At 41.4% G+C, this 25895-nt stretch overlaps 1 protein-coding gene across 1 annotated transcript; it reads left to right on the top strand.

Moving 5' to 3' along the window:
* Positions 1-184: 184 nt before the first annotated feature.
* LOC128736404 (DNA repair protein Rev1) lies at positions 185-25895 on the top strand. Its single transcript, XM_053830886.1, has 4 exons — positions 185-294; positions 22496-23161; positions 23216-23871; positions 23996-25895. The coding sequence occupies exons 1-4, from the start codon at positions 247-249 to the stop codon at positions 25893-25895; spliced, it is 3270 nt and encodes a 1089-aa protein (XP_053686861.1). The 5' UTR covers positions 185-246.

Genomic DNA, 25895 nt, shown 5'->3' with positions numbered 1-25895 from the left:
TTCAATGGTGTGAGTGGATTTTGGCTTTTGGCAGTAAACAGCGGCTGATCTAGAGCAATATGTTCGGCCCATGCAGCAAACGAAATTGAAAGCTGAAAGTTTTGTTCGATCATATTTAGTTTCTTGTTTGTTCACGAAGTTGTATTTATATACGATTCGTAAGTTGACCAGATATTAGATTATCGTGAAGAAACTTGGTGCATTATAGAAATAAATTATCAGTTGTTGGAATTTTAAAAATAGAGTATGAAACGCCAGAAAAAATTTGATAGTGAAAATGGTTTCGAAGCATGGGTGAGTAACCAAAATAAAATACGCGCGGATTTTGCATAAAAATTAAACATATACACTCTAAATTTTGAATGGTTAACAAATAGGATAGGGTACAAAGCCAGACCCATCAGCAGGTTTATGATTTGGGCCTATACACTCTGTTGTCTAATGGAAAATTTATATTGTTTCAAGCCACAAGTTATATTAGTGAAAGATCGCGTCCGTCAGTGTTATTCTGACAGTTTTCCCATGGGTTTACTGTCACATTGACGCGTTGACGCAGCATTCTGCTTGGGCCTTTACCGTCCTAAGGGGCCGTGCACTAATTACGCAAGGGCTTTTTCCTCATTTTTGACCCCCCCCTTCCCCCTGCATAAGATTTTGTAAGATTTTAGCCAATTCCCCCTCCCCCCCCCCACCCCGTGAAAACTCAGTAAAGTTTTTTGAAACATTAAAATTAAGTTTCATTTAAAGTTAGACATTGGAAGTCCTCTAACCAGCATGGACTTTATTTCAGATGTATTTATATTTATATTTTTTATGCGCTTAATCTTCGCGCTTTAGTCTGGTGTGTCGCCCTTATGTCTGGTTCAGACACCGCATGATTTTTCAGTCGATGGTGTCATATGCGGCTAGCAAGGGGTTTCCAACAGCAATGTTTACTACGCACCTTCAAAAAAAGTTACTTTTGATTACTTTACTGATTACCAGTAATCAATCTTTTGTGATTACTATAAATTAATCATGATTACCAATGATTACTTAAGATTATCATTGATTACTCTACTGATTACCATTGATTACCTAATTAATTCGCAAATGATTACAAAAGTAATCTCTGATTACCACGCACTTATACGCCTTACCCCTAGGCGGCTAGTAAACGTATACAAATGGTGCATAGGAACACTGTACACTCAAAAAAATATAAACGTATATGCTATTGGGATACACTAATAAAACGGTGCAATAGATTATACCCGTTACAATTTATTATGCTACACATACAAAGTATTATTTTTTATGCATCAAATAGACAGGACGTCCAACCATGATCCTTATGTGTTCCACACATAACGCAAATATGCTTTACATTTATTAAGGATTACATAACATCTCATCACCTATCACATAAATATTTACCTTTTAATGGGTATCAAAATTAATATTACGTTTCCGTGCATATAAATACAGAATTTAATATTATAAATTATGAATTGCAACGTAATATTCAACGATTAAAATGATAAAATGTAAGTTGATAATTCATTTGCTGTATGTAATATTACATTGAATGTGATATTAAATTATATCAAAGAATAAAAATATAATTTAATAAAATATAATTATTAAATATTATTTTTTTCTTTATTTTTGAGATATTATCAATAAATTAATATATAATTTAATAAAATATAATTGAAAACATTATTTATAACAAGGCCACTCCAATGGTCCATATTGGTGGGCTGCAATCTTTTAATCAAAGCACTTCGATCAAGCTGGCCACTTTAGCTTTGATGTCCTGTTATCGCAGGGACCTGCTGAAGATTGTGCGGAGAACGCAGCGGGCAACTTTATACGAGATGTGCAGGACGTCCCGACCTCCTCGTGGTACCAGCCGGAATACGAGCAACCTTAGCGAAGATCGGGTAACCAACCCCGGTGGAAACTAAGGTCGTATACTAACCGGGAAGGAGGTATAGTGCGTCTCGGCACTATGAGATGGCAGCCCCATCGCGAGACTCGGTAGTGTTGCCCCAGTACGGCTACACACCTAAACTAAACTTAACTATCAACATTCAAGCATATTCGGAGCGGAATATTCGGCATCGACCTAGGCGACGAAATAAGGACGACGAATGGAGACTCGGGACTTGGAACTGCAGATCGCTAAATTTCGCAGGTTGCGAGCGGGTGCTGATCGAACAGCTGGAACCCCGCAAACTCGGCATCGTAGCTCTGCAGGAAATCTGTCGCAAAGGAGAGAAGGTATGGAAGATCCGTGGCGGAAAGGCCCAGTTTTACCAGAGCGGTGGCGCTACCAACGAACTGGGAACGGGCTTTGTAGTGCTGGGCGGAATGCAGGATCGCGTGATAGATTGGAAGGCGATCAACGAGAGAATGTGTGTATTGAGGATAAAGGGCCGTTTCTTCAATTATAGCATCATTAACGTGCACTGCCCGCACGAAGGTAGACCCGACGATGAGAAAGAAGCGTTCTACGCGAGGCTGGAGGCTACGTACGACAGCTGCTCGTCACGGGACATCAAGATCGTCATCGGGGATATGAACGCCCAGGTCGGTAGGGAAGAAATGTATAGACCGGTGGTAGGACCCCATAGCCTGCACACCAACACAAACGATAACGGCCAACGATGTATAAACTTCGCAGCTGGTGATCCGAAGTACCTTTTTCCCGCGCAAGGATATCCACAAAGCCACCTGGAGATCACCTGACCAACGTACAATGAACCAAATTGACCACGTTCTCATAGAGGGCCGGTTCTTCTCTAACATCACGAACGTACGCTCCCGTGATGCGGATATTGATTCTGACCATTACCTAGTAGCAGTACATGTGCGCTCAAAGCTGTCCACCGTATACCGGACACGTCAAAGCCGCCCTCCTCGGCTGAACATCAGGCAGCTAGATAACCCACAAGCTGCCGAGAACTACGCGCGAGTACTGAATGAGGCACTGCCTTCTTCCGAGGAGTTAGCTGCTTCAAACCTCGAAGACGGTTGGGGCAGAATACGCTCGGCCATCGGAGAGGCCGCTACCGCGGCACTAGGTATTGAGCCTCGGAGTACACAAAATGATTGGTTTGATGGGGAATGCCAACAAGCGGTGGAGGAGAAAAAAAACGCTTGGAAAAATTATCTAAGTATTGCCACTAGAGAGAACCTGGCCAAGTACCGACGAGCTAGGAACCAGTTGACCACGATCCTGAGGAGAAAAAAGCGCCAAAAGGAGGACAGAGATCGTGAAGAATTAGAACAACTATTCCGAGCTAATGACACGCGCAAGTTTTATGAGAAGGTGAACCAAACTCGGAAGGGCTACACACCGAAACCTGACATGTGTAGGGACGAGGGAGGGAATCTAATTACAAACGAGCGCGAGGTGGTCGACAGGTGGAAGCAGTTCTTCGATGAACACCTCAATGGCGAAGTCGCAGAAGGAGGCGGAACGGAAATTAACCTAGGAGCGCCCATGGAAGATAGTGATGTCCTAGCACCTGATCTCCAAGAAGTCAAACGAGAAATCAGGTTGCTGAAGACCAATAAAGCCGCTGGGAAGGACCGCCTACCGGCAGAGCTTTATAAACATGACGGGGAAACGCTAGCAAAGGCTCTACACTGGGTTATTTCGAGGATTTGGGAGGAGGAAAAGCTACCGGAGGAATGGATGGAAGGGGTGGTTTGTCCCATCTACAAAAAGGGTGATCGGCTAGACTGCTGCAACTATCGTGGTATTACGCTGGTAAACGCCGCCTACAAGGTACTCTCCCAGATCCTGTTACGCCGGCTGTCACCGATAGCACAAGGTTTCGTAGGGAATTATCAGGCGGGTTTCATGGGGGCTCGCGCAACTACGGACCAAATGTTTACTATCCGACAGATCTTGCAGAAATGTCGGGAGTACAACGTGCCCACGCATCACATCTTTATCGATTTCAAAGCAGCATACGATACAGTCGATCGAGCCAAGCTATGGCAGATAATGCACGAATACGGTTTTCCGGACAAACTGACGCGACTGATCAGAGCTACATTGGATCGAGTGATGTGTTTCGTACGCATCTCTGGGACACTCTCGAGTCCCTTCGAGACGCAACGAGGGTTGAGACAAGGTGACGGTCTATCCTGCATGCTGTTCAACATCGCTCTTGAGGGGGTGATCCGACGAGCGGGCATTGAAACGAGAGGCACGATTTTTACCAAGAGTAGCCAACTTCTAGGCTTTGCAGATGACTTCGATATCATAGCCAGGAACTTTGCGACGGCGGAGGCAATCTACGCCAGACTGAAAGCGGAGTCTAGGAGAATTGGGCTAAAAATAAATGCGTCGAAGACCAAATACATGAAAGGAAGTCCGCTGGTGACCGCGGACAACAACACTAGTAAGGAGATCCAGCGGCGCATCCAAGCGGGAAATCGGGCCTACTTTGCCCTTCGTAAAACGCTACGATCAGGAAGCATACGCCGCCGCACGAAGCTAACAATGTACAAAACCATTATTAGACCGGTAGTTCTTTATGGACTTGAAGCCGTGACGCTGCTTACGGAGGACATACGCGCCCTTGCCGTGTTTGAGCGGAAAGTGCTGCGGACGATATTTGGCGGAGTACAAACTGAAAGCGGAGAGTGGCGGAGGCGTATGAATCACGAGCTACAGGCACTGCTTGGGGAGACTCCCATCGTACATCTAGCGAAAGTTAGCAGGCTACGGTGGGCCGGACACGTCGTAAGGATGCCGGACGACAGTGCGACGAAAACGGTCCTCTTCAACAACCCCACCGGCACCAGGAACAGGGGGGCCCAACGTGCACGATGGCTCGACCAGGTCGAAAGCGATTTGCGACTTCTGAGACGACTAGGAAATTGGCGACGAGTGGCCCAAGACCGAGTTGAATGGAGACGAGTGCTTGAAACAGCACGAGCCACCCCGGCTCTATGCTGCTGAAGAAGAAGAAGAAGCAGGACGTCTGGCGGAAATGATACCATTGCCTTCGATTTTCCCGAAGTATCACCACATAGTTGTGGAGATGTAGCATACATTCCACCATTAAAGTTGTATTATAAGACTGTGTGAGAAAAAAGAGATCAAAATCATATATTTTCCTTCAGTCCGCCCTGCGAATGGCTGGACTTGGTGCCCAAGCCGCCTGATGATGAAGCTTGTGATAGGATTTGCTGCTAAAGTCATTAAACGACGGTTGATTCTTAATTTGCGATGCTACCGTGTTGGATTGGTATATATTATCCTATTTTCATCATGTACGTGTACTTTTTGGTCCTCTAGGAAGTTTTTCTGTACGTTCGTCAACGTGAAGTGCATTTTTGGTGCGCACACAATCAATTTTGCTGACAAATGTTAAATTTGTTTGGTTGGCACCTGTTAGCACAACGAATTGGTAATTCTATTATCTGCGGTAACGTTCCGGGAGTCCTTCAAATTTCCATGCCTGTATTACATTACTTATCCAGAGCACTAGCACCGAAGAATTGCCTCCAAGAAACATCACTTGAATCCAGAAAATGACAAAAGAATCAACTGCCATTATACTGAAAGCAGCAAGAACAACAAACCGGAAAGTCGCAGAGCACCACGAACCAAAAATGAATTTTGATTAGTTATTTTTAAATTATAATTACCTAAATCAACCTACCAGCCCGAATGCGGTTGCTGATTGATACAAGTGATGTTTTACAGACAATCCGAAACCGAAATATTAACGAGGATGTATTTTATTTTATTTACAACGCGGGGAAAAACGGAAAAGCACTGACTGTACTCGCGCTGCGCGGTCTGACTTGACAATGACGTTTTCGGTAACCCTTTAAAAAATGTGGCGACCAAATTCAGCAGAAATGGTACCAAATGAATTGTATTGGATTGGCGATAATACATTCCATAGATGGCACACATAAGATCAATATGTTTTAAACCATTGCACAGATTTGTAATGATTTGCTAATAATAGTTATAAGTTTAGTCAATTAAACTATATGCCTTCATGTAAAATGCTATTTAATACCATAGGCATTTAACTAATATGTTTTATGGCAATTGATTATTATTTGAACAAAAGAAATAACGATAATTTGTTTACCAAATGCATTCTATAAAATGAATTATTAACATATGTTTTATAGTGAAAATAAGTGAAAGTTATAGCGATGTACTAATAGGATGCATGTTTGTTTTGTTTACGTTTAATATTCATTATTACATATAATGTAAAAATCAATGTAAATAAACAGTAGTCAGTATTCTCTCAGCCTTCGAAGTGGGCGGATGCTTTTCATCGATAGTATCAGAAGCAATTGTTTAGTTATCGAAGAGTGTTGAGCGTGCATTTGCGTTTCGCAGGAGTTAAGCTCTTTTTGTTCTATACAACTCGGCATATCTCCAGTCCTAGAGCATAGTTTTAGCTAGTTTGACTTTCTTCGACAGACGTATGTCTGGAGAATCTGAGGATGACCCCTTGGAAGGATTACCCGATTTACCGGACAATGAAATCTGTGATGTGAGCATGGAGGATAGGCAATCTGGAGAAACTCAGAAGGATATGGAGACCACGGTGTCGGCCGCTGACGCCGAGTCTGCCGGCGACAAGGAAGGCAATCGTTCATCTCGTATCAGGATATACCCCGAGTCAGCCAGAGAACCATTCGTAGTGTATTTTCGCCCCATCAAGAAACCATTAAATGTGGTGCAAATTTCGAGAGATCTCACCCGCAGGTTTCCATCTGTAATGGAAATTAAAAAAGTGGAGTCCAACAAATTAAGGGTTACTGTTCGGGAAATAAAGGATGCTAATGCCATTGTTAGCTTCCAATTGTTTCGTCTTGAATACAACGTATTTATACCAGCCCGTAAGGCCGAAATCGATGGGGTAATATCTGAATACGGCCTTGATTGTAAAGTATTATTATCACAGGGGGTAGGTAGATTCAATGCGTCGAATGCGTTAAATGCGTCGAAGACCAAATACATGAAAGGAAGAGGCTCAAAGGAAACAAATGCGCGCCTCCCACGGACGGTAACCGTTGACGGCGACGAACTAGAAGTGGTAGAAGAGTTCGTGTATTTGGGATCGCTGGTGACCGCGGACAACAACACTACACACAGAAAAATTTCATGGTAAATTCTACCATTTTAGGGGTAAGCTTGACCAGAAAAGTATGGTGGTTTTCAACCGACTGGGAAAACTGGTCTAGACAACATTTTCATGGTTATTTCGACTATAAGCTTGAACAATGGACGCATGGTACGGTTGACCACGCATAGTAGGCATAACTATAATCTGTCTACCATAAAATTGTCATCATTACAATGCTTTAGTTATCTTAACCACTTTTTGTATAGTTTTACTGACAAGAAAATAGTCATCTTGGACAAAAAAATAAACGGAACTAGCTGGTTGCAGTGACAATTTTATGGTAAAAATGACCATGTATGGTTGGGACAACTATAATTTAAAACTATACAATTGTCATCATGACAATGGTTTTGTTATCATGACCAGGTTTTGTATGATATTGCTGACAAGAAAATAGTCATCTTAAACACGCAATGAACGGGACGAGTTGGTTGTCGTGACAATTTCGTGGTAAAAATGACGTTATTAACTATTGTTGAAATAACCATGAACGTAGTCATCTCAACTATAAATTTTATAGTTTTTATGATCATTTACGTTATACTTACTCCGAATGAATCAAACGAATCTTTTGCAATAAATGAATGTGGTGCACCTGCAGGTATACTTGCAGAGAAACTTTCAAGTATACTTGCAGATGCACCACATTCAATTATTGCAAAAGATTCATATGATTCTTTCGAAGTAAGCATAATGTGAACGGTAATATATAAATAAATTAGACGGATTTCTCATTATTTCACAATCCAAATAACAAACAATCGGTTATGTCTATACATATATATCGTAGATTACTATAATTTTAACAGGAATTTTACGTACGTTTTTGGTGTGGCTCTGCAGTGTAGGTTTGCTGACTGTGGTTACCTGCATTCCGAGTATAGATTCATCCGCGGCTAAAACCACAATTTGCGATGTTCAGCCTGCAGCAGAGCCGGTCAAATCTGGCATATTTAGCTGGAATATACTGAAGTGAAACCACTGGCTACCTATTAGTTTGAACTGCCTGAACATTAATCGAATGTGGCATAGACTTCACGTTATCCTATTTGGGATGAGAAGCGGTTTTAGACGTGTGCTAAACTAACACATACAAATATTTACCTCAAAGTTGTCGAGCCCGTGTAGCTACTACTCTAAAAATCCTTATCATGATGGCACATCCAATGACGATCATCGGTTATTGGGACTTCGAATAAATTGGAAACATCTCCCGGGGGCATTATGCAGCAGAATCCTGTACGGATGGGAAAATCGATAATCCTGGAAATAGTTTTCTGGACATATGCCGTATTCTTGACTGCAGACAACACGTCTAACTTAAGCCTATCCATGATGCCAATTAACTACAGGATAAGATTCTCCACCGTGCACCATGCATTGAAAATATTGTTATTTCAACTGTTATAAACGGCAAGCAAAGGTGATCTCCGTCAAGTGATTTAACAATTGGTTTCTGATCAATTTCATCAGAACAGGTTGGTACAACCGACATAATTAGCATTTTATATATGTTCGGTTCTAAGGGAAAGTCTGTCATACGGCAATCTAATTATGCCGGCTGTCTTTCGTTGTCTAATGCAGATAAAGAGTGCAATAGGTCTGAAGCAGGCAACAGTAATTCAACTAGCGGAGCATCCATAAAATCAAACTGCAGGAAATCGTTAATTCTCAGCTGAAATATCATTGTGGTCAAATCGGTACGCTAAATTTTTGGAACCAGCATCGGAAGCGTTTTACGTTCCATTCTAGTTTTTGAGATGAAGACTTTTTGCTCAACAAATCCTGGATTAACCACATAATAAATACCATCGACTGTGAGCGATGTTTTCGTTATGTCCGTTCGTAGTGTGTCAGCAACTTGAATAACAGACGACTGAAATGAACAAAATTGAATAAACATTGAAATACGACAAAAATTAAATACTCACTTCGTTCGTTCGTTGGATATGCCGTAGTTTCGGGGTAGTTTAAAGGCCGGCCGAAATCTTCCGATCAAGTAGGACGTCATAACTGCTGGTAGAAGTAGATTTTACGATTGAAATATTTCAAAGTCTCGGAGTTGCTAATTGTGACTCTGATCGGTTTTAGAAGTCTATTGTGCTCCAGTGTCTGCTGACGGAAATAGTTTGACGATGGTCTAGCTCAGTGGTGGCCACGGTACAAGCATATTGCGGGCTAAATCAGATCTCCCCAATAGATCCGCGGCCCTAAATGACTTCTGACATTAATAAATTCAACCTATAGTGTCCGTCCGCCATCTATCAAACCAGTTCGCGGGCCGCAAAGGCCAAATTCAAGAGCCGCAGTTTGGCCATCACTGGTCTAGCTGGTGTTACATAGGATGTCATTTTGAATTATTCGACTGAAGGTACCGAAAGTGTAATCCTCAATTCCCGACACGAATCAGCCATCGTTGGCAGTTCCAGAACCTGCTTTTTGTTTGTACGTGTGGCAGGATGTTCGAACTGGTTTGTCTGATCATCTGGATGCTACGCTTGTTCCGCACCTGCCACTCTACCGGTCAGGAAAAATATGTACTAACTTTTGATTCCTGTCGGTCTACTATATTGCCGCTTTCCTCTGTCGAAACGTATTTACTTCTGTTTTTTTGCTGAAATATCCAGTAAAACACTGTACCTGGAAAACAACATATTAGCCTCAACCGTTTGAAACAGTCCTAATCGAGTTCATTGCTGGTCCTAAAAAGAGTTATTATGGTGTATTTGAAGATAATAAAAGATGATTTTTCTATTTCTTTACCTAAAGCACAAATGGTGCTTCCTGTAGTCCGTACGGTATGGAGTTATGATGACGGCGATTAAAACTTTGGATTGATTCTTTTTTTTTCACTGGCCTAATAAAATAAAAAGTTTTACTGGCCTGTGGATTCCGATATAAAACATCTGTTGGTGAGCAAACCGTGATCATTGTATTGTATTTACGACGAATCAAGAAGATCTATGACGTGGATCTTGGACCCGGCAACAATACCGTTCGCACAATAGAGGCTAAATGTTGTGATTGCTGGATGGTGTTGGCTCATTCCTAGTTTTTGTAAAGAGCTGCAATCCGGTTATGTTCGATATTTCGAAAGCAAGTAACAGATGCAAATTTTCTTAAAAATATGTTGCGGAAAATATAAAGAAAAAGAAAATATTGTACCCAACAAATATTTTTGTTATATAACAGCTTATCAGGCGTTTGCTACTCGGTATTAGCTATACAATGGTTTTAATAAGGTATACTATTAAACAAAAATGTTTGTTGGGTATACAGAAAAATGAATTTTGTCTGTTCTGCATGTGCCTTATAGACTAGGAAACTATACTAAACCGATCGGAGTGAAAATTTGTATGCGGTTTTTAGGGCCAGGGAAGGTTCTTATTGTACTAGCTAGTGCTGCTAATGAAAATACGTCTGTGCCGCCCAGTGGTAAAGTTTGTACTTCCCAGTATGTATATTAAATAGCATATCCAAGAATCTATGTTTACTAGATCAACGGATAATAGAGTTTATAAATATTTTACTATACTACACAGGGTGGCTCCCATACAAATAAAACCCAAATTTTACATATCTCGAGAACCAATCAAGCAAATTGAACCAAATTTTGGATGAGGTGGGGTTTTCCCTTCTCTGGAAGGGGTTGTACTCACACAAATAAAGCGGATATTTTTGCAAAACTCAAAAACTAATTGAACTCGAGAAAAATTCTTCCATAAACATTAGTCAATATCAAGATCACTAAAAACTGCTTATATACACTAGATGATTCAGGGCGAGACGGCCGCAGGTCGCGAGTACTGCCGGCGGAAGCGCTGACCACTACGAGGGGGGGCAGTCCCCAGAGAAAACACCTCTGTCTAGGTTTATTTGTTTTCCTAGGTCTACTGCCCTCTATTACTTTCCTTCAGTTGGGTCCGAACGAGCGACGGCGGGTAAGTGAGGATAGCACCCGCGAAATAGTACTTTTCGCTAAAAGGGTTTTCGCGAAATGGTATTCCGCTAACACTATATTCCGCATTATGGTCAACTGAGAATTGGTTTTCCGCGAAAATTCGGCGAAATGTTATATAATCACGGTGAATATTTAAATACTATTAGTTTTATTTTATCTGCCGTAATAATAATGGTGGGAGCAGCCACGTAGCCAGGGGGGCCTGGCGGCCTTGGGCCATCCCCCGAAATATTTTGGCTCACATTTTTATCGCGGCACTGCAAGAGATCTGTCGCAAAGGCGAGAAGGTGTGGAGGATCCGTGGCGGTAAAGCCAAATTTTTCCAGAGCGGTGGAGCGATCGACGAGCTGGGAACGGGCTTCGTAGTATTGGGAAAAATGCAGGATCACGTAATGGACTGGAAAGCGATCAACGAGAGGATGTGTGTGTTGAGGATAAAAGGCCGTTTCTTTAACTACACCATCATAAACGAGCATTGTCCATACGAAGGTAGACCCGACGACGAGAAGGAAGCGTTCTATGTGCAGCTGCAGGCAACGTACGACAGCTGCACACGACAGGACATCAAGATCGTCATCGGCGATATGAACGCCCAGGTCGGCAGGGAAGCAATGTATAGACCGGTGATCGGGTCCCATAGCCTGCACACCGATACGAACGACAACGGCCAACGATGCATGATCACCAGCGATGGTGATCAGAAGCACTTTCTTTTCCCACAAAGATATCCAAAAAGCCACCTGGAGATCACCTGACCAATGAACTTCGAACCAAATCGACCATATTCACATCGAGGGCCGGTTTTTCTCGAATATCACCAACGTACACTCCCTACGGGGTACGGATACCGACTCGGACAATTACCTAATAGCAGTACACGTGCGCTTAAAGCTAGATGCTTCGACCCTCGAAAACGGGTGGAGTATGATACGCTCGGCCGTCAACGGGGTCGCAACCTCGGCGCTAGGAGTGGAAACCTCGAGCGGAACCAAAAAAGTGGTCTCTAGGAAACTCCGGTAATATACGTGGGAAAGGCGAGACCACACGAAGCCAGCTCCCCCTCGATCCAAAGTGTGTTCGGCTACTGGTAGTAAGAAAACTACGGCCTCCATGAGGCCAAACCTCCGGTAATTCCGTCTCTCCTAAATGCCAGTGAGCGGAAAAATCACAAAAATACAGTGCAGATAAACCTTCCACTTGCGAAAGCTGTTTCGGGCGTAATTTTCAGGAGGTTTATCGAACACGGTGTGGACCTGGCCCTGGGGTGACATTGCGATTCTCGTTTCGAGTGATTTTGGTTCGTTTCGACCACGTTAAATGAATGGGCGAAACGAACTAAAATCACTCGAAACGAAAATCGCAATACCACCCCTGATTCAAGAGCCCTGGGTCTACAAAGGAAGAATACAAGGTATTCAAACAAGAACATGTAAGTTCTTCTATGATGACAAATATGATCCTCCGAGAGCTGCTGTCTTGGCCAACGCAAACATTAATTGTTTGCCCATTACAGAGTTCATCAAACGAGACATAGTGGCGATCAGAGTTGAGGTATCAATCGCCAAGGGAAATCCGATATTATCGTAGCATCGCCCCATTTTCCTGGAGACGTTCCTAAGGTTGCAACTCAAGAGGTTGCGGCGTTCGTCAAATTCTGCATAGAAGTCAACAAAGACTGTATTATCGGCTGCGATGCCAACGCTATCGCATTTTGTGGGGAAGCACCGACCAGGGGTGTGAAATTGTCAAAATTTTGCGGACTAAACATCCATGAATGGCGACAATTTGGAACCAGCCAGCGTATCGAAAATAACAGCTAATAGTAAATTATAACTAAAAGGCTACGTTTAACTGCTTTCTAATTAATTTCAGTTGTTTTAAAACGAATCAACCTTTAAGTAGGTCCCAGCACCAAAGGTATTAAAACCAATGAGTGGGACATGGACAATGTATGTGATTTGACAGCCACACCACCTCGCTGGCACCGACATCAACAATCGAGATGAGTGTCTTTTAGAATTTCTCTCGTTAAACAATATCGACATTGCTAATAAAAACAATGAACCTACATTCATGAATGCTATGAGGCAGGAAGTCTTGGACCTGATCTTGTGAGAAGCTAAGAGGCAAAAGGTTTCGAATTTGTGGGTTTTGCTGATGATTTGGTCATCATGGTTCTTTGAAAATTCGACGACGTGATATCGGATAGAATGCAGAGGGCCTTGGTGTAGTAAAGAAGGCCTGGGCATCAATCCCTCTATAACAACAATTGTTTGTGTTGTTTCACTAGGAAGAAGAAACTGAAATTACAATCTCTACACCTTAAGGAAGAAATTAAATGTAGAGTCTCGTCTCAGGAGTAATCCTATACGCTAAACTATCTTGGCACGCACACTTAGATTTAATAATTAGCAAGGCAGACTGCCTTATGGGTATGTTCTAGACTGGTAGGAAAAAAATGGGTCCTCAAACCAAAAATGGTGATGTGGGTCTATACCGCCGTTGTGAGACCTAAGATAGCTTATGCCTCGTAGGTATGGTGGCCAAAAACTAATAAAAGCCACAGCTATTGAAAATTTGAACAAACTTCAACGATTAGCATGCATGGCCGTAACTGGAGCAATGAAAAGCACACTTTCAAAGGTTCTAGAAGCTATCCTCCACTTACTACCCCTGAACCACCATGTTCAGTTAGAGGCTAAGAAAAGTGTCCTAACACTTAAACGATTGAAGACAATACTCGACGGAGATAAAACCGGTTACTTGAGTATCCTGAATCTTCTACCTGTTTGTCGGTCCAGCTGCGGAAATGAATAGTGATTGGATGGAAGCTAGAACCAACTATGACATCCCATACACATTAAACGAACCCTCACGTTCGGTATGAGTTGGGGAGGGACCTAGCCTCCACAGTGGTTCAATCAAGTTCTATACCGACAGGTCAAAAATGGAAGTCAAAATGGGTGCTGGAGTGTACGGTCCCAGAACAAGAATATCTGTAGCTATGGGAGACTGGCCCACAGTCGTCCAGGCAGCGATAACAGCTATAATAGAATATAGGGTCAGGTGGAGCAAGACGGGTCACCTAAGGAAAGTACCCGATGCGTTTTTCTACGAATTCAATTTTAAGCAGCTTATCATTTATTTAGATAAATCACTAATAATATAAATCCAAAAATAACCAAAATAAATAAAACGAAACAAAATAAAAGTTATATCAGACAAAAAGTGAAATGTCGGAAAACTACCCTTTTGCCGCATTAACTGTTTTGAGGATAAAATATATGCCGGGCCAGCTAAAAACTTATTTAATAACAACAATAAATAAACTCAAAAATATAGATATATGGACAAACATAGAGTGCCACACAAGTCTTTTTCAGTCTAACCCATCTTGCCCCTATTGAGCTGGTAGAACAAAATACATGTTTATTTAAAACTTTGTAGTATATAACAAACTAGCTGACCCGACAAACTTCCCCCATTGCTTAGCCTGATAAAATAAAGCGGATAGCATTTAGATATTCGCCATCATTGCAAACCATTTAGCCGAATACCATTTTGCGGAACACCAATTCTCGGTTGACTATAACGCGGAATATAGAGTTTCGCAAAATACTATTTCGCGAAAAACCTTACGCGGGATGTACCATTTCACGGAAAATCTTTTCGTAGAAAGTACCATTTCGCAGGGGTGACCCAACTGAAGGAAAGTAATAGAGGTCAGTAGATCTAGGAAAATAAATAAACCTAGATAGAGGTAATCTCTACGGGGGGCTGCCCCTCACAGTGGCCGGCGCTTCCGACTGCAGGTCGCCGGCAACACTCGCGGCGTGTGGCCGTCGCACGCTGAATTATCTAATGTTACTATTGATAGTTTTTGGTGGTTAATCAATAACAAGATTAATGTTTTATGAAAGAATCTACAATTGCTCGAATTCGATTAGTTTTTGAGTTACGCAAAAATTTCTGTTTTATTTGTATGAGTCCTTATCCCCCTACCGCAGGGGTGAGGGGTCTCAAACCATCATTAAAAGAATGCTGGCTCCAAAACCCCCCCACATGCCAAATTTGGTTCCATTTGCTTGATTACTTCTCGAGTTATAAGGAAATTTGTATTTCATTTGCATGGGAGCCCCCCCCCCTCCTAAAAACCGAGAGGGGTCCAATTTCATCATAGAAAAAATTCATGCCTCCAAAAACACCCACATGCCAAATATGGTTCCATTTGGTTAACTAGTTCTCGAGTTATAAGGAAATTTGTATTTCATTTGTATAGGAGCCCCCTCTCCTGAAGCGGGGAAAGGTTTCAATTCATCATAGAAAACATTCTTGTCTCCAAAAACACCCATATGTCATATTTTGTTCCACTTGCTTGATTAGTTCACGAGTTACGAGGAAATTTGTGTTTCATTGGTATGGGAGCGGTACTAAAAGCCTTTAAAGTTTTTAAGTGCTCCTCAAAAATTGTCTGGGATTGCAATTGCTTCTTACGGCAACTAAGCCAAGTGAACTCGGTAAAATTGTACTAGGTTCCTGGTCATTGCGCTATAGAGTGGAATGAACTTGCAGACGAACCAGCCAGATGTGGATCTAACCCTCCATTCACGGTTCCAAATCCATTTCGCTGCATCCCTGACTGTGTGCTGAAAAGTGAGCTGACACAACGGGAGAGCCGAACAGGCATCGCCAATTGGATGGCCGTACAATCCCTCAAACAATCAAAAAAATTATTAACGCCGTGTATTAGGGTTACTCAAAAGTTGACATCAAGAAATCTCAGCACGCTTACCGGTCTTGTGACAGAACATTGTGCGAGTAAATACCATCTTCGGAATCTCGGTTTCGTACAAGATAACATTTGTCGCTTGTGTAATGCCGAGCGTGATACCTCGGAACACTTGCTCTGCAATTGTGGAGCACTAATAGGACGTAGAGTGCAGTATTCCAAAAATGGTCTACCAGAGCCAAGGGAGATCTGCTTTGCATCGCCGATCAAGGTAACAACGTTCAAAAACCAAGTCATCCCTGATTGGTACCTGTCTCGCTCCAGCTACGAGCCTATTACTTACTTAACAAGTGATAGGTAAGCTTGAAGCGTACAGTAAAAGAAATAAACGGGGCATAGCACAATAGTTCAAAATAATGGACGCAGTGGTAAGAGTACTCAACAGAAGAGGGAGTTTCATAACGCAATTCTTGACAGTTATTCAAGATCAGTGTTATCGCTCAGAAGTACGAAAAATCGAGCAGATATAGTATAATGGGGACATGGCAATCGTTCGCATTATTCCAATTTTTCTCGGTGACGGTAATTGCGGCTTTTAAAAGTAGAGAGTGTTGGTTATTGGGTTATTAGGTTAGGTTACATGCTATACATGAAACTAAAACTGGCGGTTGCTGAAGGACTCAACAAACCACCTACTCATGGAAGAGAAATTAATGTATCTAAAGTAATTGCTCAGATTGAGTAATTTTTATAAAAGAGAATTTGAAATCAAAGCATATTAATAGCTAATACAATAAAAACATTAAATGCATACCTGTCTGCAAGATTCTTGTGTTTCGCAACTTTTGATGCAATTTGCAATCTATGTTCAGTAATGATTCTCTGCTCAATCGCTTGCGATAGTGCTTTTCCACTCGCGCCTCCACATATTGCGATCTCTCTAAGGTCTAACTCAAGAGCATGTTTGTCGCTTAAGGATTACTCGATCTGTATAAAACATTTCAATTAAATTATGACTATTAAATTTTCAACCGTTACTCACCAGGTCATTGACTAATTCACAAGGGTATATTTTACGCTCAAGGATTGCAATTGGCAATCGTAAAGCCATAGCTTAGCCAGTACATTTCCTAAAAAAGTTATTTATCACAATTTGCTCCTAGTAGTTTACGTCTCATGTGTAGTAATCCAAATATACCTGACGAATATTAAAGAAAAGATAATACCAATAATTCATACAATCAAAAAATATCGAATACTACCTATAGATGATGGTCTGCATGCAGATAGGATATATAAATTGCCTTTATTACAGTTCCAAATATACGTTTCCAACAGTCTATCCCGCAGCTCCCTCGCCGCAGTCAAGTTAAAAGGAAATATTTGGACATCATTTCGCGTTTTATCCAAAAACACTTCACGGACACGTCTAAACCACCGATTGAACTGTTTAGAGCGGAAGTCCAGCACTATCCGCAATTAAAAAAATAAAACAGACAAGCTATAAATAACACCGATTACACCATAACAGTTTAGCAGTTTGTTTTTGTTAGTACACTACACAGTAAAATAATTCAACCTGTTTTCACGTACACAGAAAATAATTTAATACAATTTGTCACTTAAAGATTAGATTTTTTTTATTATTTGTTTTGCACTAACAAACTGTTCATAATATCAAAAAAAAAATTAATAAAAACAAAAAAACTCACAACTAAGCACATCACTCGTGACTCAAATTTTTCGTAATGGCGGTGCGGTTTCAAATGACAGAAAGAAAAAGGGCAAAATAAACATAAAATTGTCATCAAGAAACGCGTTTCCATAGTCGGTTGAAAAGCACTAAACTTATACTGTTACGATAACCCATAAAAATGTTAAAACTACCATAATATTCTTACAGTTAGTAAGTTACCAATTTTATGGTCCTGTTGACAATTCAATATTGTTATATCAAGCTGCAAAAATATTGTCATTAGAAGTATAAGAGAAAAGTCAATTTAACCACGGAAATAGTCAGCGATTTGCTTGTTGTCATAGTAGTTTTAACCACGAAACTTCTCAAGTTGACAATAATCATGGTAAGCGCTACAATATTGCAATATAGTTAAGATGACCATGCATACATGTTTCGCATTACCATGGTTTTTTTCTCAGTGTAGTAAGGAGATCCAGCGGCGCATCCAAGCGGGAAATCGGGCCTACTTTGCCCTTCGTAAAACGCTACGATCAGGAAGCATACGCCGCCGCACGAAGCTAACAATGTACAAAACCATTATTAGACCGGTAGTTCTTTATGGACTTGAAGCCGTGACGCTGCTTACGGAGGACATACGCGCCCTTGCCGTGTTTGAGCGGAAAGTGCTGCGGACGATATTTGCCGGAGTACAAACTGAAAGCGGAGAGTGGCGGAGGCGTATGAATCACGAGCTACAGGCACTGCTTGGGGAGACTCCCATCGTACATCTAGCGAAAGTTAGCAGGCTACGGTGGGCCGGACACGTCGTAAGGATGCCAGACGACAGTGCGACGAAAACGGTCCTCTTCAACAACCCCAATTGCACCAGGAACAGAGGGGCCCAACGTGCACGATGGCTCGACCAGGTCGAAAGCGATTTGCGACTTCTGAGACGACTAGGAAATTGGCGACGAGTGGCCCAAGACCGAGTTGAATGGAGACGAGTGCTTGAAACAGCACGAGCCACCCCGGCTCTATGCTGCTGAAGAAGAAAGAAGAAGAAGGTAGATTCAAACACATGGTTTCAAAAGATGTTCCTATTCTCGAGTGCAAACGATTGTTCTCAGTATCGAAAATCGGTTGTGAGACGAAACTTACAAAGCTCAGATTAGAATTACATTCGAGGGAGAGGTTCTCCCAAACTTTGTTCAAGTTGAGAAAGTGTTGATTCCGGTACGATTGTTTTACCCTCGACCGATGTATTGTTCTAAATGCAAACATTTCGAACATACAAACAAATATTACAATGGAAAAGTACGTTGTAGCAAATGTGAGAATCACGAGGATGATAACTGTGTGAGTAATGAAACTACGACGTGTATTCACTGCAATAACTCTCATTCTTCTCTTCGAGAATGCTCAGTTTATCAGGAAAAATTTAAGCAAGTTAAGAAATCAGTAACTAATCAAGCGCGAAAGTCATATGCTGAGATGGTTCGTTCAACTTCAGAAAATGTGCTCTCACAAAACATGTTTGAAGGTTTAAACGATGCAGATGAAGATGAAAGCATAGAGATCTCATCAACTCTGTTTCCCAAGTTAGGTGCTAAACGAAAGCGTGGTGCATTTTCTCCCCAGCTACCTAGAAAAAGAACAAACATCGACCTTAGTGATGATCCTGGTGAGGGACCATCTGAAGTTCAGTCCACGGACAGGGTTAGGTTCACGAATAAAGCTACTCCGCCTGGTTTTCAGCCAGCTAAACCTTTCACTGAAAAGGTTAAGAAAACAGCTGGCTCTCAAGAGACGAAAACTTGTCGCTCCGTAGCGGCTATTGTGTCGTTATCTGATTTATGTAAACTAGTGTTGGATTTACTGCCAGTATCTGAAACAGTGAAAGAGCTGGTAACCAATCTGTTACCTCTTATTAAGACCCTCGCTTACCAATTGTTGGAAAAATGGCCCCTTCTTAGTGCTTTAGTCGATCTCGATGGCTAATGAAGTAAATACCAGTGATATCTCAATAGTACAGAACTGTCGCAGTTTATTATCTAAAATGGAATCTCTACGCAAAGCTTAAGCTCATTGACAAGACCGTAGACCCCTAGAAAAATAACTCTTCTTTAATCAAAGAAAAATGACTTGTTTAATCATTTATCAAATAAAATATAAGATGAAGAGTCTTGAAACTCGAAATTACAAGATCACATTGGTATGGATCCCGCCTCATTCCTGGCAATGAAGCTGCGGATCAACTCGCCAAAGCGGGATGCAGTAGTGAAAACATGATTAACGTATTATGAGTATTACAGCTTGGCACAAAATTTAGTACTATTCAGTCTTAAACAAGGCCTCTAAGTACGCTTGATTCAGAAAATCTGATTTTAGCAGAAGCTTCATCATCATGGTTAACCGGCTGTTAACAAACCATTATGCACTAAACGCACATTTGTATAGAATTAAGGCAGTGAGCAGTAACGTTTGTCACTATAGCCAAGGCTAGCAAGATGCACATTAAATGATTTGGTTTTGCCATAAGTTTGTCGATTGTCGAAAAGAATTGCTAGAAAATATAGTCAATTTATATAGAGTCCCTAGAGTTCCTACCAGAGATATTTTAGCAGAAAAAACATGTTTGAAATCTACAAGTTTTCAAAAGAATTGATTTGCGAATTTGAATGTTGCACAGGAAAGAAGCTGGATTGGTAACCGGAAGACTCAACAGGATTTATATGTGAACTAGTTCTCTTAGTATTTTTAGATTATCTTTAAGTAGCATTTAAGTATTCTCAGCTCTGAAATGTAAATTTACGATGGAGCCCAATAAAGATTGGGCTAAAAAAAAAATAAATAGTAATATTTTTCCGGTATGCTTTGAATGTTCCGTGCATTATTGATTTCAAGAAAAATAATAATAATTGATGTGTTATGGGAATCATGATTCAAAAATATAAGGGGGATGCTTTAAATTTATATGTAGTAGGATTACGGATCAAGTAATTTGTCGGTATAAAACATCCCAAATCTTTCACATGAAAGAGATTACACGTTGTAACATGAATAAAACGTTTCGATTTTTTGAGTGTACTCACGGCCCTTTTGGAGGATGATCCATTGTAGACCGTTCTTCGAAGTAGTCGGCTTGGTAAGCTCCCACTTATCTGTTCGGCGGAAAATGATTTGCGACAGCACTTTGTAGGCGGTATTGAGAACGGTGACCGTTCGATAGTCCTCACAGTCCAACTTGTCGCAATTTTTGTAGATCAGGCAGATAACCCCATCTTTCCACTCCTCCGGTAGCTGTTCCGTATCCTAAATTCTAACAATTAACCGGTGCAACAAACGGTCAGGTTCTCTAGTCCCATTTTAATAAGGTTCGCTCCGATGTCATCTATCCCAGCTGTGTTTATCAAAGTGCTGCTGTTACATCGGTTACCTCACGATCGTCCGTCCGAGCGCAATTCTTATCCTGACACATTTCGGCTCGCAGCACAAAACCTTTAAAGGATTCGTTCAGTTTCTGTTAGAACTTTCACGTTTCCTTGCATCGCGCTTTTTTCCCCAGAAGATTTGGTTTTGCTGTATCTTCTGTTTGTGTCTTTCCACACTGAGAGGTGAGGCACTGCGCATTTTAGCCGCCCGCGCAGCGTTTTCCTTATCCATCACTCTTATCATTTATCGTAAAATCAATCGTTCTGCTGATTCCGTGCCATGGCAACGTGCCGTGGCGACGTCTGGCTACTTCAACCGCGCGAGATTTAAGCAAAGCTGGCGTCGGTACCGAATGTTCACGACAGAGACTTTTTGATGCATCTTAACCATCACTAGGTAGTGGTCAACGTTAGCACTTCGATAGGATCTGACGTCGATAATGTCTGAGAAGTGCCGACCGTCGATCAAAACGTGGTCTGTGATTCTGTTCTGTGATTTGGTGACCTTCAGGTGTACTTGTGTAGGGATCTATGCTGGAAAAAGGTACTACGTACGGCCATATTGTTGAAGGCGGCAAAGTCGATAAATCTTAGGCCCATTTCATTGGTCCGCTGGTGTGCGCTGAACCCTCCAATCACCGGTTTGTGTTTCTCCTCCTGGCCGACCTGAGAATTGAAATCCCCGATGACGATTGTAATGTCATGTTTTGGGCAGCGGTTGTATTCACTCTCCAACTGTGCGTAGAATTCATCCTTGTCGTCATCGGCATTTCTGAGCTACAGGGCTGTACACGGTGGTGATGCTTATGTTGAAGAATCGGCCCTTGATTCTCAAACTGCACATTCAAATATTGATTGGTCACCACCCAATCATCCGTTTTCATATCTCGCCCATCACTATGATGGCGGTGCGCAGGTCGTGTGTGCTGTTGCAGCTCTGGTAGATAGTATGTCCATCTCTGAACTAAATTATTTCTTAGATTTAGGTCATGAATAGAAATAAGAAGTACAAGCTTATGATGGTTAAAATTGTGCGTGACCCAGATAACCAATAAGCATTAACATAACCAGCAAATCAGCCGCTTATTGGCGTATCTGGCATTTTATACTGCACGTTGTTGTATATTAGCTTTTTGACTGCATAGGTGTTGTAAATTGGCATCCAATATTCTATTCAAATTCTTCGTCAGTAATCAGCTGCAAATGAACATTGTCAGCACTATAAGAAGGTTAGCGGTAAAGTAGCCGTATATTTTGCCAAAATAGCATTCAAAGTGACTTAAATGCTTATTGGATTGCATGTGAATAGCATTGGAAATGCTTATTGGTTACCTGGATAGGCTCCATAATATGGTACGGGTCCGTTACTGGTAAACACGCAATATAGTGGCGTTTTATCTATATGTTTGATAATTCAATAACTTGAAGTATGAAAAATATATTAAATGACTTGTTTAGCGAAATATTTTTGTTAATTCTTAGCAATAACAAGACAATTCATAAAGCAGTAATTTATTTGGAAACTTACAGGGTGATTATATGGGCGCAAAAATTTCCAAACTAGAGGAACAATTTCGCCACTCAGCAGCAAATGCAGAAGAAAAACTGACAGATCTTTTCGCTGGTATTTCGATATTTGTTAACGGCTATACAAATCCTTCTTCCGACGAACTGAAGCGTCTAATGATCCAGCACGGGGGAGTCTATCATCATTATAAACGTCCGACAACGACTTACACCATCGCATCCAATCTTCCAGATGTGAAAGTAAAATCGATTACATCCGAAATTATTATCAGTCCTCAGTGGGTGGTCGACTGTATAGAAAAAATGAGCATAGTTGATTATACAAAATATTTGTTGTACTCGAACCATAAGCCATCTCAGCCAAAGTTGATGTTTGGAAGAGTCGTTAAAACCGGTGATGTAAAAAAATCGAATGAACAAAATGACATTAGTAAGGTAGAGGTTTTGAGTTTGATGAGCAAGCTAACTGTACTAAATGAAAAATTCAAAGGATCTGATTTCAATGATAATACAACGTGTGAGCAAGATTCGATTTCGCAAAAACCGATCAATGATGCTGTCGAAAACAAAAGCTTCAGTGCTCAAGCATCAACAAGTACATCGGCTTTATCTGAAAGCAATATAGTTACAGATCATGCCATCGAAGACAAAGCCAGAATCGTTGAAGCTGCTAGTTCCTTCGATCTACCTAAACGTAATGCAGTAGAAATAGTAAATGATCAGCATATTGCAAAAATCGAACCAACGAGTGACCCGAAAAAGCCTACGAGAGCATCATTAACAGCAACTGATCCAAACTTTCTTCAAGAGTTCTTTAATAACTCTAGATTACATCACATAGCAACGCTTGGAGCTGGTTTCAAGCAACACGTGAGTGAATTACGTGAGAAGCACGATGGATTTTTTCCGGAAAGAGATATCCTACGCCAGAAGGTTAGCAATTCGGGAGAGTTCGGGACCGAAGGACCGTTTATCATGCACATCGATATGGACTGCTTCTTCGTTTCCGTTGGGCTTCGTAAGAATCCGCATCTTCGAGGGCATCCGGTTGCTGTGACGCATTCGAAGGGCTCCGAAGGCGGAAAAATGCAATCTCGTCCGGGACAGGATCGGACCAAGGAAATCGAACTGTACCAGAAACGACTTGAGGAACGTTTTAAAACGCCAGACATTCCGTACGAGTCACGATTGCTTAACATTGATGACAACAACTCAATGTCGGAGATCGCGTCTTGCAGTTACGAAGCACGCAAACTGGGTGTCAAAAATGGAATGTTCGTCGGTTCAGCTTTGAAGCTTTGTCCGAATTTGAAAACCATCCAGTATGATTTTGATGGTTACAGAGAAGTTGCCTTCACACTGTACAACACTATTGCCAAGTAAGTATGTGCTCCGAAATGATCTGTTGTATCTTTATGTTGCAGTTAAGCGTGATTGTTCTAAATTGTGGGCTTGATTGATTATTTAAAAAATAAGGTGTTCAATATATTTCTTCTATACTAGGTATACGCTGAATATAGAAGCAGTTAGCTGTGATGAAATGTTTGTGGATCTGACCGAACTGATTAACAATACGAGTGTCAATGTGATGGATTTCGTTAGCTACGTTCGAGCAGAGATTAAAGATATTACGGGCTGTCCTTGTTCGGCAGGGGTCGGTGCTAATCGTTTACAGGCACGCATGGCCACGAAAAAAGCCAAACCGGATGGACAATATTATTTAACACCCGATCACGTTGAAGAGTATATGAGGAACATACCGATTGCAGATTTGCCCGGCATCGGACCCAGCACAACTTATAGATTAAAGCAATTGTCATGGAATACTTGTGGAGACTTGCAACGGATTTCTGGTACTATTCTTCAGCGTGAGTTCGGAAAAAAATTCGGTGAAACCATATATCAAGCGTGCAGAGGCATCGATAATCGGCCTTTAGTGTATGAAAATATAAGAAAGTCTGTATCCGTCGACGTCAATTATGGTATCCGATTCAAGGACGATGCTGAAGTAAAGCGTTTCATGAAGCAGCTTTCTGAAGAGATTCATAAACGACTGAATGAAATAAAGAAACGTGGAAAATTAATCACTGTAAAATTGTTAGTCAGATCTCCAGAAGCACCAGTGGAAACTGCAAAATATATGGGGCACGGGTTATGCGATATAATAACCAAATCGGCACCGTTGAAAGAGTACACTTGTGATTTGAATGTTATTGAAAATACCGTACATTCTCTTATGAGCCAAATTGCCGCACCTCCCCATGAGCTTCGTGGCATAGGATTGCAAATTTCTAAATTCGAAGATAGTAAAAATCATGTCGAGACGAAGAATTCTTTGAAAATGATGTTTCAACGAGCTGAAGCTAAAATTGAATCTTCCAAAACTGCCCAAGAAAACAAGGGAACTAGCATTGTATCTACGTCTGAAACATCTCCGGTCAAGCCATCTGTATCCAAATTGGAGGTAACTCCTACTAAAATACTATCCATCGAACCTCCAATTGCTCCGAGTCGGGATGTATCCTCAAAGAAGAGTGACTCGAAATATAAAAATTCCGCCCAAAAAGTTGGGAAAAGTCGAGGTCGTCCACCAAAATGTCAGGTTACAAATAAACTCAAGCAAAGTAACGACATGTTGCGATTTCTCAAGGAGCCTAAGATTGAGTCTCAGCAAGAAATAATTCCAGAAGGTATTGATCCTAAGGTACTAGCTGAACTACCAGATGACATACGTGCGGAAGTCTTAAAAGACTATAAATTTAGAGCTAAACCATCCGTTGCCAGTGACAAAAAATCAAATCTACTACCCCAAGAACAATCCGTAGCATCATCATCATCGTCATCAGAATCAATATCTAATCCAGAAAAAATAACTGTTGATCTAAAGTTTCTTCAAGCTCTTCCTGCAGAATTACGACTGGAGGTCGAAAAACAAATCGAGTTGAACAAGGATACCATGATGGTAACAAGCAGTGAGCCGGAATTTAGTGAACACCTACAGGTTACTCCAGAGACAAGTCCGATAAAAGATGCATTAAAAGTATCTCCTGCAGTACCAGAAACGGAAATGGTGTCAGAGCCGGAAAACGTTTTGCTGCAGACTGACTGGCGTAAAACGCTGCAAGCTTGGGTGGATAGTTCCGAAGAACCGGAACAGGTAGATGTAGATATTATTGCGACCTGTGCGAGCGAGCTAGTCGAAGGAAAATATTTAAGTGAGCTGCATTTAGCCTTAAGATATCTTTTCAGAATTATAGAAGAACGAAAATTATGCAGCTGGCACCGCGCATACTTCCGCATTGTAAATTCAACGCAGGCTTCTATGAAAAAGCTCTATCGCGGTGAGCTAAATGTACAGGGTGACTTTGGCTGTGTCAATAAGAAATGCTCCGATTTAAACTAA

This window comes from Sabethes cyaneus, chromosome 2, assembly GCF_943734655.1.
Source record: "Sabethes cyaneus chromosome 2, idSabCyanKW18_F2, whole genome shotgun sequence".
NCBI lineage: Eukaryota > Metazoa > Arthropoda > Insecta > Diptera > Culicidae > Sabethes > Sabethes cyaneus.
The sequence above is the reverse complement of the archived record's forward strand: the minus strand, read 5'-3'. Positions and strand labels throughout refer to the sequence as shown.